The sequence below is a fragment of the Mobula birostris genome, chromosome 31, assembly GCF_030028105.1.
Source record: "Mobula birostris isolate sMobBir1 chromosome 31, sMobBir1.hap1, whole genome shotgun sequence".
Lineage (NCBI taxonomy): Eukaryota > Metazoa > Chordata > Chondrichthyes > Myliobatiformes > Myliobatidae > Mobula > Mobula birostris.
In genome coordinates, this window is record NC_092400.1 from 9,277,891 (window position 1) to 9,293,749 (window position 15,859).

The following is a 15,859-nucleotide window of genomic DNA, read 5'->3' on the forward strand; positions in this document are numbered from 1 at the left end:
ATACTGTTTGCATATTTCAAGGAAGGCAGAATGCCCACAAAGTGTGTAATTTATAATCTGAAATCTCAAACTGGAGTAGGTATATTTTAGCTTGCGTTACTTATCATTTGTTTGATTTTAAATTATACTAATTTGTAAAAATCCTCAGTGAATACAAAATTACTCAGTTATTTTTTAATAACTCCAGCTATGGTACATCTGGGTTTTATTTTTTCCTTTTCTGTTGAAGGAAAGCAGCAATAATATACATATAATCCACACTTAGCATATCACAAAGGTAATATTTCTAATCAATTTACCAATACTTGGGTAATCCAAACAAGGATTCCACTTCAATCCAACAAAATGGTTCCCTACATACAATACTTTGGTTGATTGATGCAAATGATTAAAACAGAAGTGTCGTTAACAGAGTTATCAAGTGATATTCACTCATTAATGCCCAATTTGGGCATCACTATTCAGTTTAACATCTCATTACTGACTTATTTCAAGCAAGGACAAAGGCACTAAATTACAGAGATAATATAAGGTGGGTGTGACTGCCTCTCACATCAAAGCAGGTTTGAATCAAGAAGCAGCTTCACGGATAATGAAACACTCCTTTCTTCAATGCAGAAATAACTACTGAACACGTGTGTAAGGTGCAAGCAACATTTGAACCACAAAACTGCTAGGAAGTGACCAATGCCAAAAAGAGTATCTAGCCACATGTCCTCTAATACAATATTGCTGCTAATCATCTCCACCAATATACTGGGAGAGTCACCATTGACCAACAACTCAACTTTCACCAACAGCAGTGAGGGAGTTCAACCATCAAGGAAAAATTAGCCTATCTGACTAGTATCCCATTTAGCCAGCCTATTCAGTGGCTACATTGTAGGTTATTCACTAAATGCACTGCAGTTACTATCCTAGACTACACTGAGAACATCTCCTAAGCCTTTATCCCCAAGAAAAACAAGGGTGCTGGTGTATGGGAACACTTGAACTATAGGTTCCTAACAAGTCACTTACTGTTCTGAAAATATTGCCTTTTCCTCTAATTATAGGGTCTCAATCATGAAGTTCCCCAACCAAAAGCACTGTGGGAATATCTTCCATGCAGGAATAACGACATATAACAAAGTAGCTCACTAGCACCTTGTCAGAACAATTACAGATGTTCAATAAATGGCTGTTTTACTTAGTATGTCGTAAATAAAATGAATCCAACAAAAACATTAAAATATAGGAGGCCATTCAGCCCTGTGAGCCAAGAATATAGCGAATACTATATTCATGCTGTTTCCCCAATTCTGTTCATGCCTTTTTTTTTTTTGCTTTTTTAAAAAAAATGTACAGTATTCAGTGTGTTGGCCTACATGCGCTTTTGTGGTAATGTATGGGCTCATTACCCTCACCAAATAAAAGTTAGTCCAGAATATTTTACAACTTATCCTATGAATGATGAATCACTCTAGACATCTAAACTAGGGAAAGTGTCCTTCTTGCATCCTATCAGTTCAGCCCTGACAGGATTTGTAGGTTTCAATTTGACCTCCTTTCATTCTTCTGAACTCTTTAAACCTAATCAACCTAATTTCTTATCACATGGTCACCTCACCATCCCAGAAATCAGTCCAGTGACTCTTTATTGCACTGCCTCTACTACAAGGTTCAAAGTAAATTTATTACCAAAGTATATGTCACCAGATACTACCTTGAGAGTCACTTTCTTACAGGAAAAATATACAATAAAATTTTACAAAAACTATACATAAATGGATAAAGACTGACAAACACCAACAGCAAAAGATGACAAACTGCAAATAAAAATAATACTGAAAACTTGGGTTGCAATGAGTCCTTGAAAGTGAGTCTGTATGCCATAGAATCGGTTCATAGTAGCGGAGAATGAAGTTATCCATGCTGTGTCAGGGGCCTCCTACAAAGTAAAAGCAAGCAATATAAATAACAAGGTTTCGCTCCAAGATGAGCTCAATGCCTTCATGCTGGTCTTGACCAACAGAATGTGAAACCACCTTCAATAACTTCCACAGCTCCCAATGACCCTGTGCTTTCAGTCCCTGAGGCCAACGTCAGACCATCCTTCAGGAAAGTGAACCGTTGGAAAGCATCTGGCCTAGAGAGTATTCTGGCTGGTTACTAAAGACCTGTGCTAGTCAACTGGTTGGAGTGTTTTGTGACAACTTAACCTCTTGCTTTGGCTTTCCAAGTTAACCATCTACTTCAAGCAGGCTTCAATCAAACCAGTGCCCAAGAAGAACTATCAATGACTATTATTCAGTAGCACTTACATCTACAGCGAAGAAGTGCTTTGAGAAGGTGGTCATGAAGTGTTTTGAGAGGTTGGCCATGAAGCATATCAACTCCTGCCTGAAAAGTGACTTAGATCTACACCAATATGCTTACAGTCAACAGCAGATGCCGTGTCACTGGCTCTTCAATCAGCCCTAAAATGTGTGGACAATGAAGATACGTAGAGTACATCATGATGCACTTTATTGACTGCAGCTCTGCATTCAACACTATCATCCCCTCAAAACTAATCACTAAGCTCCAATACCTAGGCCTCGATACCTCCCTGTGCAACTGGGCCCTCGATTTCCTCATTTGTAGACCCCAGTCAGTATGGATTGGCAACAACATCTCCTCTACAATCACCCTCAGCATAGGTGCACCACAAAGCTACGTGTTTGGCCCCCGAGTCTACCTGCTTTGTACTTATGACTGTGCAGGTAAGCACAGCTCAAGTACCATAATTAAGTTTGCTGATAACACCACTGTTGGCAGGCTGAATTAAACGTGGTGATGAATCGGCACATAGGAGGGAGATTGAAAATCTGGCTAAATGGTGCCACAACAACGTCTTACTCAACATCAACAAAACCAAAGAGCTGATTGTTGATTACACGAGGACGAACCTGGAGGTTCATGAGCCAGTCCTTATTAGGGGATCAGAGGTGAAGAGGGTTGATAACTTTAAATTTCTTGTCGGTATCATATCAGAGGATCTGTCTGCAACCAGCACATAAATGACATCACAAAAAAAAGGCACAACAACACTTCAACTGTTGTAGAAGTTTGTTCAAATTTGGCACCTAGAACTTTGACAAACTTCCATTGATGCACAGTGACTGGATGCATCATGATCTGGTTATCAGAACAGCAAGGCCCATGAATGGAAAATCCTACAAAAAGGGTGAACACAGCCCAGTCCGTCTTAGGCAAAGCCCTCACCACTTTTGAGCACATCCACAAGGTGAGCTGTCACAAGATAGGGTCCTGAACCAGTGTGGATAACTTCACTCGCTTTAACTCTGAAATGATTCCACAACCTATGGACTCACTTTCAAGAATTCATCAATATTATTTATTTACTTGGAAAGGAATAAACAGTTGATGTCAAGCCAATACCCTTCATCAGAACTGGAAAGAAAAGGGAAAGGAGCCAGAGTAAGGAGGTTGGGGGAAGGGAAGGAGTATAAACAAGGTGAAAAAGGAAGCCTGGTGGGTGGGGGAGGGGATTGAAGTGAGAATCTGGGAGGTGATAGGTGGAAAAGATAAAGGGATGAAGAAGAAATAATCTAGATAGGACAGGAGAGTGAACCATGGGAGAAAGGGACGGAGGAGGGGAACCAAGGGGAGGTGATGAGCAGGTGAGGAGAAGAGAAGAGGTAAGGGGGGTTCAGAGTGGGGAGCAGAAAAAGACTGAAGTGGGAGGGGGAAAATTACCAAAAGTTAGAGAAATTGATGTTCATTCTATCAAGTTGGTAGTTACCCAGGCAGAATATGAGGTGTTGCTCCTCCAACCTGACAGTAGCCTCATTGTGGCAGTACGGGAGGCCATGGTTTGGTATGTGGAATGGGAATTAAAATAGTTGGCCACCGGAAAATCTTAATCCACATGTTTAGGCTTTTTTCTTGCACATTGGTTGTTTACCAGTCTTTGTTGTGTGTAATTTTTTTTAAAAAGTGATTCAATTGTATATTTCTCTTCTACTGTGAATGCCTACAAGAAAATCTCAAAATCTCAAAAGTAGTATATGGTGACATATATACTCCGTGACTCCCTTATCCACACGTCCATCCCCACTGATCTCTCACCCGGCACTTATCCCTGTAAGCATAAGTGCTACACCTGTCCCTACACCTCATCTCTTGCAACCATTCAGGACCCCAAACAGTCCTTCCAGGTGAGACAACACTTCACTTGTGAGTCTGTTGGGGTCATCTATTGCATCCGGTGCTCCCAGCGCGGCCTCCTCTACATCGGTGAAACCCGACGCAGATTGGGGGACCGCTTCGTCGAGCACCTCCACTCCATCCGCCACAACAGACAGGATCTCCTGGTAGCCATCCACTTCAACTCTGCTTCCCATTCCCACTCAGATATGTCCATATGTGGCGTCCTCTACTGCCATGATGAGGCTAAACTCAGGTTGGAGAAGCAACACCTCATATACCGTCTAGGTAGTCTCCAGCCCCTTGGTGTGAACATAGAATTCTCCAACTTCCGATAATTCCCTCCCCCTCCCTTCCTCTATCCCTATGTCACTCTACTCCCTCCCCCAGCTCCCTCATGGTTCCGCCTCCTTCTTCTACTACCCATTGTTTTCAGGGCTATGACGTCAACGCTTCCCCTCCCCCACCCCTTTGTCTTTCAAATTACTGGTCTTTCAACTGAAGCTACAAGCATTCTTCAAATCCTTCCCCATCTTTCATTCTTCAGTCCTGACAAAGGGTTCTGGCCCGAAACGTCGACTCATCGTTTCTGACTGATGCTGCCCGACCTGCTGAGTTCATCCAGCGTACTGAAAGTGTTGCTTTGATCACAGCATCTGCAGATTATTTTGTGTTTTAGGTACTCTGAAATTTACTTTGGACTTGAACTTTGATGGCTGTAGTGTAATAACTGTTCCTGAACCTTTTGGTGTGGGCCCTAAGGCTTCTGTGCCTCTTGCCCAATAGCAATAGCAAAACAAGGGCAGAATCTGGGTGGTGGGGGGTCTCTGATGATGGATGCTGCATTGTTGTGGGAGGGCTCCATGTAAATGTGCTCAACAATGAGGAAAGCTTTGCCTATGATGAACTGGACTATAGCCACCATTTTCTCTAGACTTTCCTGTTCCTGGACATTGGGTGTTTCCATACCAGGCCATAATGCAACCAGTTAGGATACTCCCCACTGTGCATCTATAGAAGTTTGTCAAAGCTTTTGTGACATACTGAATCTACACAAACTTCTAAGTACAGACTCTGTTGGTTGCCTTTTTTGCAATTGTGATGGTCCCAGGACAGATCCTCTGATATACTGACAAAGAATTTAAAGCTACTGACCCTTTCCACCTCCCTTCCCCTAATGAAAACTGGCTCATTATCCTCTGTTAGACAAAGAAACCAAATCTGTGCAAAATGCTCCAGGTGTCGTTTCATCAAGATCCTGTACAATTGTAGCAAGCCATATCTTCCTCTCTAGTCATATCCACTTGATATAAAGGCTACTACGTTATTTCATTCTTAACTGATTCCATGCACCTACATGCTTGCTTTGTGAATGGTACAAGAATTTTTGTCTTTCCACATTAACTTCTTAATAACACCATTTAAATAACGCTTCTGTTTTCATAGCAAAGGGGGTAGTTTGACATTTATCTACTTGATAATGCCTCTGCTGAATTTTTTGCCCATTTGCTCAGTCTAAGTCACCTTTAAGCCTCTTTGTATCTCAACACAATTCACAATGCCATCTAGTTTTGTACCATTAGAAAACTTCCAATTATTGTACAATAGATTCCAGTTAATTGGGAATGTGGAAATATACTTGTAGTAACAAAATGGAACTTGTACTATACCAGAGTGCTTTGCTAATGCTGTTTGTTCAACATTATGCTGATAGAACCCGAGTCCTTGACGAAGTGCAGACCAGCAGATGTGTTACAGGAAGAACACCAAATACACTGATTAAGCAGATGAACAGGTTGCACCCTGTCCTTGAACTGAGGGGTACCCATACTTATGTATAAAGGAGTGATTACGTTGTCTGTTTCTTCGAAACTATCACCGGCTCTTGTGCAGTGCTAGTCTTCCCTGGCTGCAAGTACAATAAATGAGCTTATGATTGATCCACTCTGAGTTAATTGTTGCTCCACAGGACACATTGGGACACATTGGGGTACCCATACTTATGTATAAAGGAGTGATTACGTTGTCTGTTTCTTCGAAACTATCACCGGCTCTTGTGCAGTGCTAGTCTTCCCTGGCTGCAAGTACAATAAATGAGCTTATGATTGATCCACTCTGAGTTAATTGTTGCTCCACAGTACATTTTGGCCCAATTAAGCAGCTACCCCAATTAGCCAACATTGCATGGAAATAATTTAAAAGTTACAAAAAGAAAACAAACTGAGCAATGAATGATGTATTTAAATGAAACACAAAACAAATTAGCACACTACCAATATTACTGCAGTACTATAAAACTGTGGACTGGATCCTAATAGATATTGATGGAGGAATTCATCCACTGAACATTGCCGTGTTCTTTTGATTAACAAAATCAGCAGAGACACCTAGTGCAGATAATGGATTGCCTTCATACAATGCTTTTGATGATTACAGCCTCCAAATCTTCATTTTCAAAGTAGCATTCAAGATAATTATTATCAATACCTTCAAATTCTTCATAGTTACTAACTTGTTGAAATAATGAAATCATTTCATTTTCATTCCCAGCCATTTTTGGCACTTCTAAGTCTGAATGCTTGAAACCACAGTGAGCAAAAGAGTTCTGAATCGTCTACTGCTTATTTCTCACCTAATGATCAGTGACAAAAGTCACCACTTTTTGAACACAAACACATGTAACTGACACTATTTAAAAACTGTTTGCTGTAAACGGTGTAGTGTCTAATGGCCACTCAAGTGCACGCAACTGACACTCGTTAAAAACTGTTCGGCTGTTTCTAGTCCCAATTAAGTGGCATAGTGCCCTAAATAAATGAAGGGAAAATGAAGGGATATTTTCTAATTGGTTTTTGTTTTTTTAAGAGTTGTCCCAATTAACCAGAATCCACTGTATTTTGTTCCCTCAAATATTGATACATATTGTTTAAGCCCAAACACCAATTATGGTATTCCACTGGTTAACACTACAACTTTGAAAAAGACTCTTTATACCTACTTGGTTTCTTGTCTAACATTCATGCAAGCACATTTCTCCCTGTACCGTGTGTTCTAACTTTAAACACTAACCCTTTATATTGGACTTTACAAAAGGCTTTTTGAAAATCCGAATACATGACATCCATTGGTTTTCCATTATCTATTCTACCAGTTCCATCCTCAAAAGATTCTAGTAGATTCACCAAACATGATATCCTTTTCAGAAATCCTAGTAACTTCTTTAAAGGCACTGATATTTTCAAAATGTATTGCTACCATGACAAATGCTTTTTCCTCATTGCTGCTGACACTGTCGTCTCCTGTTTTCGTTCTCTCTTTTGTATTAAATAATGGGGTAAGATATGTTCCCTTCCAATCTACACATCCACTGCAGAAACTCTGCAATTCTGCTACATAATAACAAATGCAATTGCAGTTTCAAAGCCGGTCCCCATTAACATTCTGGGATATAAATTAAGTGGCTCTGGCAGTTTAATCAGTATTCAGTCCTTCAACTTCTCCAGCACTATTTTCTTAGTAATGCAGATTTCCTTTAGTTCCTTGCCTTGGTCCCCTAACAATTCTGGAAGATTGACTCACTCGTGGTCTTCCGAACTATTTGTTTTACTGCTTGGTCTTTTCCCTGTTCTCATTATGAATGATGCCATTTCTGATTGCAGGGAGCAAATCTTTGAAATTGTGGAAACTGCAGCAAGGCAAGGGTTAAGATAATGTCCAGGCATGCACAGAATGCAAACAGTGTGCAGTTAGCCCCAGCAAGAAATGTCTTTTAAGAGCATAACTTCTCTTTGCACAGTCGGGGACTGGAGCCATTTGGCTTACGGAGACAAGGTACGGATGTAATTGAAGAATGCATGGCACACACACCAACTAAGGGACAATTACTTTACTAACCTCAAAGCATTATCAGTTGTTAGCTTGTAGTCTCTGTAGACTTCTAACACCTGTATTGTGAATGGTGATAGAGTAGCAGTTAACATGATGCTATTACAGCTCAGGGTGATCCAGAGTTCAATTCTAGCGCCGTTCTGTAAGGAGTCACAGTACATCCTCCCCGTGGAATGGGTTAGCTTTCTCCGGCTCCCTCCCACAGTCCAAAGACATGCCAGGTAGGTTGACTAGTCATTGTAAATTGTCCCGTGATTAGGTTATAGTTAATTGGGTTTATCAAATGAGGAATAAGGGATTTTAATTTTATTGAAACTGCAGAAGTAGGGCTAATCTCAATGCAGGGACAGAAGGATTAGGTGGAGATCAAATTCAGGCATTCTTAAGTATTATCTTGACTAAATAAATAATTTCCATTGGTAAGAGCATCAGTAACCAAAGACCAAAATTAAACTAACTAACAACACAGTAAGGAAAAGAGAATTTTTTAAATGGAACAGGTTACAAGCTATAATGCACTGACTGAAAGGGTGACAGAAGTAGATTTAATAGTCACCATCAAAAGGGAGTTGGATACATTTTTGAAAGAGTCATGGGAAAAACCATGGGAGTGAGACTAATTGGTCAATTATTTCAAAGACTAGCACATCTCCTGTACCGCAAAATGTTGATTATATTTAGTTCTACTTCTTACCTTGAATGGTGTTAAATACGGTACATGAAATATTTATTCAAATAATGGCAAGTTCAAGATGCATAAATCAATTTCATGATGGGGAAGTTACTTTACAATTTGCTTTAAAATATCATTTATGGCAGCTCAATATTTTGAATGTACAGTATATTGAATTCTACATTATTCATTGGTACAGAGGTGGAGAATAGCTTTAGGCCCAATGACAGTGCTTCATATCTTCAGCACTGAAAGTGATTTTTGTTGTGTACTTAATTATTGACCTCAAAGTTTATTCGCCCTTTCTATTAATTTAAGACATAATTCCACTTAATGTAAATTAGTAAACTCTTAAATTAATGATTAGTAGCTTCTATGCAATTCAATGAAATAAAAACTAACTTAAGCAAGCAAAGGAAGTGAATGCTTTACTTAACGCTAGTGAAATATGTTCAAAAACATTGGAAGAAAACTGAAGGGGTGAGAATTTTGAGAGAGAAATTCACATAATGCATTGAAGGGATTTCTGAAAGTATTTTACATTTTTTTAAAAATCACTTTTGGGTGCAAGTCTCAATGTTGGGCCACTGTTTACTGCCCATTCTGAAATAGCTTAGAGATGCTGGTGACAAATTATCTTTATGAACCATTGCATTCCTTCTAGTGCAGGTACTCTCGTGATGCTGTTGTGTGGAGTGTTTGAGGACCCAGTGACAATGAAGAGACAGTAATCTATTTCTAAATCAGAATAGTGTACAGTGGTGCAGACCAACACTACAGATGCTAGTGTTCCCTTGCTTTAGCTGCTTGTCTCTCTTGTGCTGCAGGTCACAGAAGATGATATGAAAGTAGCCTAGGCATGTAGCTTCGATGAATTTTGTGCAAGTCACACATTACCATCCAAATACAATCATGTTCCTATAATGAGTACCTGAGTGTGCCAAGGAGGAGTGAAAGGAGAATGTCAGAATTGGCCAAATGATAGAAAATAATATATTACCATAAATTATTTATAATGTTAATTTGTTAACTTATGTTTATCTCACAAGCGCCTTAATATCCAAAAATCTTTCAATCTTTTTTGAACGCAGTCAAGGCGTGAACCCCCATTGCTAACCCAGCTAAAGAATTCCAAAGGCTCACCACCACTCAATGAAGAAACACCTGCTGGTCTCAGCCTTAAAAGGTCTATTCATCAGTTTGCGACCCCTAATTCTAGACTCCTTAGACAGGGATACTACCAGGAAAAGCACTTTAAGAATAAGGTCACCTCTTATTCTTCTAAAGTCTTAAGAGAAACCTAGCCGACTGAATCTCTCCTCATATGGCAATCCCACTACCCCAGGAATAAACCAGATGAATTCTTATTTCACCCCTGCTATGGCAAGTATATTCTTTTGTAGACAAGGGGACTAAAACTATGTACGATACTCCAGATTTGATCCTATAAAGCAGTAACAGATCTTTACTTTTGCACGCAGACCCTCTTTGAACAACATTTCTCAAGCTCACTTCTCATTGTTTTAAAAAATGCTCAGCATTTATGTGTTTTCTTCTATCAGTCAATAACCTCATATTTTCCCACATTGGAGCCCATCTACTATGTAGTTCCCCACTGACTGCACTTGTCAGTATCTCCCAAAGATTCTTCGTGTCCTCATCTTCACTCAGCAATGTATTATTTGGTCACTGAGTGAAGCCTTGGATATATACTGTAAACAACTGGGGTTCAAGCTCCAACATACTTGATACAGAACATGGAATAGAACAATACTGTACAGGCCATTTGGCCCACGATGTTGTACCAACCAATATAAACTTACTCCGAGATCTATGAAACCCTTAACTCCTACACAGTCCATAATCTCCATTTTTCTTACATCTGCTCACCTTATAAGTCTTTTAAATGTCCCTATTGTAACAACCTCCATCAACACCCTGGCAGTGCAGTCCAGGCACCTTTGTCATCTCCTCTAAATTACCTATTATTCACCTTAAAAGATGTCCTCTGATACTGGCCACTATGCCACCCAGGATAAAAGGTGCTGATTGTACAGTCTTTTCATGCCTCTTTTTATCTTGTACACCTCTATCGAGTCAAGCCTCTCATCCTCACCCAGAGAAAAAAGCCCTAGCTCGCACAACCGACATACTCTCTAATCCTGATAAATCTCTTCTGCGCCCTCTCTAAATTTTCCACATCCTTCCAAAAATGAGGCGAACAGAACTGAACACAATACTCGAAGTGTGGTCTAACCAGAGTTTTATAAAGCTGCACCAATACCTTGTGGCTGTTGAACTAAATCATCCGAGTGATGAAAATCAGCACATCATACACCTCCGTGACTACCCTATCAATTAGTACAAGGATCTATGGACTTGGACCCCAAGATCCTCCTGTTCCTCCACAATACTAAGAATCCTGCCATTAACCTTGTACTCTGCCTTTGAGTTTAATCTTCCAAAATGTACCACTCCACACTTCTCTGGACTGAACTATATCTGCCACTTCTCTGCTCATCTCTGCATCCCACCTACATTTCGTTGCAACCCACGACAACTTTCTACACTATCCACAACACCTCCAATCTTCCTGTTGTGGTATATGCATTTCCCTGCCATCATCACTAGATACAGCAATCAATCTCTATCAATTAATCTATGATAAACTAAAACCAAGATACAAGAGATAAGGTCAATGAGAGCTTTGGGAATCTGTTCCTGTCTTGCAGGCTACACATGGCACTTCTTTTGTCAAAGATATATAGTATACTAAAACGTTATTTTTCTGAGATAAATCAATATGAGCTGCTTCCCTATATAATGTACATATACTATTATTAAATGTTTATGATTCTAAGTCTGAAGCACTCCAGCAATTCTTTGAACTTGATAGGCATGGAAGTGAATTTGGAGCAGTTTTAGTCAAAGAATATTTTAAATAAAATTCTAACCCCCTGTCAACAAACTTCCTATTTTTCAGGAACTATTTATAACTCAAAAATCTACTTCTTTATCCCCATTTATCCTAAACATGCACAAATGAGAATGTACTTGGAATGTCAATCATCTAAGAGACTGGGACTACTTATGTAATGGACAAAATACCTCAAAAATCCACCAAGGGAGAAAGAAAAACACAAAGATTTTCAGATTTCCAGCAAGCTGTTTTGTTACCTCACTCATCTTCCTCTATTCACACCTCCTCCATATGGAGCAGCTCTGATTAACAAACCTTCACCATCTTCTCATTTGGCACCACTACTCCCTCTTGATCCATTTCCTTTTGCTACTCCTCCACCTTCTCTGCAATTTAGACACATGGTTTTCTAACTTTTCCAAGTTTTGCTGAAAGATCAACCACCTAAAACATTAACTCTGTTCTCTCTCCACGAATGCAACCTAGCCAGAGTATTTTCAGCATACATCATTTTTTTAAAAAAATTAGATACATATTATCTGCATTTTTTTTGCTTTTCAGTTACAATTGTTGCCATAGTTTATTAAGAGCCTGTATGGTAACATTAATTTAAAACTGAATCCCAGAATCAACTGAAAAACAATGAAATATTGAATTTTAGTTATACAAATATCTCACATAAAAGTATGATTAGAAAATTATGCACTTAAAACTTCGTTACATTTCTGCCACCCTACCAGGAATCAATGCCACCACAAGTGCATCAATATTTTGAAGGTTTAATAGTTAATATTATTTTCATGAATGCACTATAAATTACAGACTGTTATTAATGGAAAATAATATTTAAAATTCATGCAAACTTTGCATACATTAATAATGCGATTCAAAATTATATTTTTTTATAAATGTTATACGAGGACTTACAGGTTAAAAAGAACTGAACTTTCTCTACAATCAACTTCCTGATAGCTCAAATATTTTTATCAAATTTTTAAATGCAATGAAATGATCCAATTGAATAAAGCCTCTTCTTATCTTGTTCAGCTAACAAACATTGATAACATCTTATTATACTTTAATTGTTAAAATAAATTCTGCACTCTTAATTACTTAAACAACAATCTGTTGTCATGACTAATTTCAGATTTTGAGAACTCTTATTTTGATATGTTGAACAAACATTAGTAACCCTGAAACAACAATTTAGATGAATCCGGTGTACCCACTTCTAACTCCAATATCTTGGTTAATCTCTCGCAAATAACAATCTTCAATTAGTTTTATGACTTGCCGCAGAGCTTTCGCACGTGTAATGAAGTGGGAGTAACTGTACCCCTGGGATCTCTTGGTGGTTAGTTTCTAATGACTTTCACTCTCACATACAGCTCAGTTTCTAAACATAATTTTCCGCTAGTAAGTAGCATTTAGAAGAGAGCACCACTTACAGTAATTCGAAAATTACAGCTTCTGAAATCGTATCACGACTGTCAGCTGCGCCTCTGACCTTAACTCATCAGTGATCAAACAGTTTGACTCATGGTACAATACAACCGCAAACAGCCCCATCGCTCTGAGCTTCTCCCCAGGTAATTCTTCATCTTCTAATTTCCTCGGTTCTCTTGATCGCTAATCACATACAAATCTAATAGCATGCTCACAACGCGACTGTGTATTTCTTCATAGTATTAAAGAAGAACGCAGCATAAATACAATAGACAACCTCCCAGAAAACAAAACTCCGAGTTCAGTAACAACCTCGAATCGTATATAAAATGCTAACTGAAGGGAAAGTCGACACTTAAGTGGATCGATTATCTTATGCAAACAATTAAATGCCGGTTGCCTGTAGCGATGAGAGCAGCAGCGGGAGGAAAAAGCCGTGGGACTTACTAAGTCACTGATCAACTGATCCAGCAGGCTCTCCTTCCTGCTGTCGATGCCTGCCGAGGCTTGTGTGATTCGGCCTGCGGGGCTGCCACGGTGTTCTGCCGGCTTGCCCGACCCTCTGCCGTCACCAGCCAGAAACCCCCTTCCATGGCGTCCTTCCCTCTGGATCCGGTCCCTGAGAGGGCTGGTTCGCCCCTCCAACAAACTCTCCGCTAGGTAGAAGTAATTGGGGGGCGGGGGACTCTGGCTCGCTGGCTGCTCCGGCCCAGGCTGCGGGTTCTCCTTGTCCCCGTGGTAACCGGGCCCGGGGTCCCTACAGCGCCGCCTCTTACTGCTTCTTTCCTCCCAAATTACGCCCGTGCTCTTTCCCCTGTCGGTGCAGCCACGGCCCGCGATTTCGTCCTGCCACTGCTGCCGAAATTTTTCCAGATCCTTATCGCCCATGGTCCATGACAGCTAATTTCAAACTGCAGACACCGAGTGGCGTGCCCCGCTAGCCGGGGACTTTCTTTCGCTGCACCTTTCCCCTCTGTCCGCAGTCCATCTTCAAACCGCACCGTGTAGAACTCAATGCATTCAAATTTAGTTCCAAAGAACGAAAGGACCGAGCAAATTATATCTGGATCTAGTGTCCCTACCAAATGAAATTTGTACTTGTGGTCGAGGGAGTTAACGAATGTTCACCAGATCTTGAAGAGTCATCGACCTGAAACATCAATTTTCTTTCTCTCTCCACAGATGCTGCCTCTCCTGCCTTTCCAGTATTTTGTTTTTTTTAAAAATAATTTCTGAATTTGAACATTAGCACTTCTTTCGTATTTTTTAATTCACGAGATGGCAGAATTGCCATAAGAGGAAATTGTGCCTATATCCTTGCGAATTTGGAAGAACATGAGGTGACCTGATTGAAATACACAATGTTCTTATGGACGTGTTATATTTGATGACATGTCTCAGAGAAATTTCACTTTCTGCAGATGCTGCCTGACTTGTGAATTTTTTCAGCATTTCCGCTTTTGTTTTGGATTTACAGCACCTGCAGATTTTTAAAACAAAATTTCCGTTCTGATGGGCTCGCATTATCCCTAAAGATACTAAAATGACATGATGAGGAATCATTGAGAAACACCAGTCAGCAGCCATCATCCAGGACTGAGATGTGAAGAAATTTCTGATTATAAATCTATTCGGATTTGTAGTTTTACTGCAATGTGGTATATTCCCCAATTTTGCCCATCCATATCTCATCATCTGCTTTAATTTGCGGTAAAATGCAGTAGTCTCCAAATGTCTTTTTATATTAAAATCACCATGAAGATCTTCAGCCAATTATTCATAATCAGAGAATTTTATTGACTGATGGCACAGATGAAAAGGGCCAAGTGTTCCATTATTGCTTTTATCTTTTAACTCTTTTGTAATTTAGTGCCTTTGCTTGCAGTTTCTTTTTAAAGCACTATTTGCTTAAAGCAGCATTGACTGTTTGTTCATTTCCATAGATGCTGCCTGACTTGCTGAGTTCCTCCAGCATTCTGTATGTGTTAATCCGGATTTTCAACATCTGCAGAATCTCTTGTGTTTATGTTGTTGACATCCTGTTGCTTTCAGGAGCTCTGGAAACTTTTTGACACATTTGTGAAAGGCAAATCAAGACAGATCTGTGACTCTCCATTGCCATTGCAATGCGTTCCTTTTACTGACTCCTTTCTTTCTTCCAGATCTGAATCATAAAATTGAAATTCCTTTTCAATCTGCATTTGCAAATAGGTTATTAATGAGTTTAAAGATTTGACTAGTTTTTCTGCATTGTGGTATATTCCAATATCGCCCATCCATATCTTATCATCTGCTTTAATTTGTGATAAAGTACAGTACTCCAAATGCCCTTTTATATTAAACTCACCATGAAGATCTTCAGCTAATTATTCATAATCAGAGAATTTTAATCATCATGCGGTGAGAAAAAAGACTGAGATTAGTTTGAAAATATATTGTATATCTCAGAATTACTGTTTATATACTGTGCAACATATTTTAGTGAAGTCCTCTGTATAATTTGGTTCTTAAGGTTGTTATAGTCATGGGTGGTAATGGGGATAAGTTCCCACCACCTATTAAATGCTCCCAATGATGTGCGACACAAATTGCCCCTGACAACCAAGTCCCCCTCCTGAGCTTCATGTATAGCGTAGCTACTAAGCCTGGTGGAACCGTTTCTACTGACAGGAGAAGGGCAAAGGTGAGTTGCAGGAGCCTTAAAACCAGTCGCTTCAGATAGATGGGGCTCGTCGGCCATG

At 39.6% G+C, this 15,859-nt stretch overlaps 1 protein-coding gene across 2 annotated transcripts in view; it reads right to left on the reverse strand.

Annotated features, from left to right (window-relative positions):
• Nucleotides 1–14,113, reverse strand: part of fbxw8 (F-box and WD repeat domain containing 8) — a 140,303-nt gene extending 126,190 nt beyond the window's left edge. The window contains exon 1 of one of the 2 annotated variants that reach the window (XM_072247615.1): nucleotides 13,566–14,112. In XM_072247615.1, coding sequence (XP_072103716.1) covers nucleotides 13,566–14,006 — 441 coding nt within the window. In that variant the 5' untranslated portion in view covers nucleotides 14,007–14,112. Of the gene's footprint in view, nucleotides 1–13,565 lie in introns of both variants that reach the window. The other variant, XM_072247616.1, reaches the window with a different exon arrangement.
• Between the last annotated feature and the right edge of the window lie 1,746 nt (nucleotides 14,114–15,859).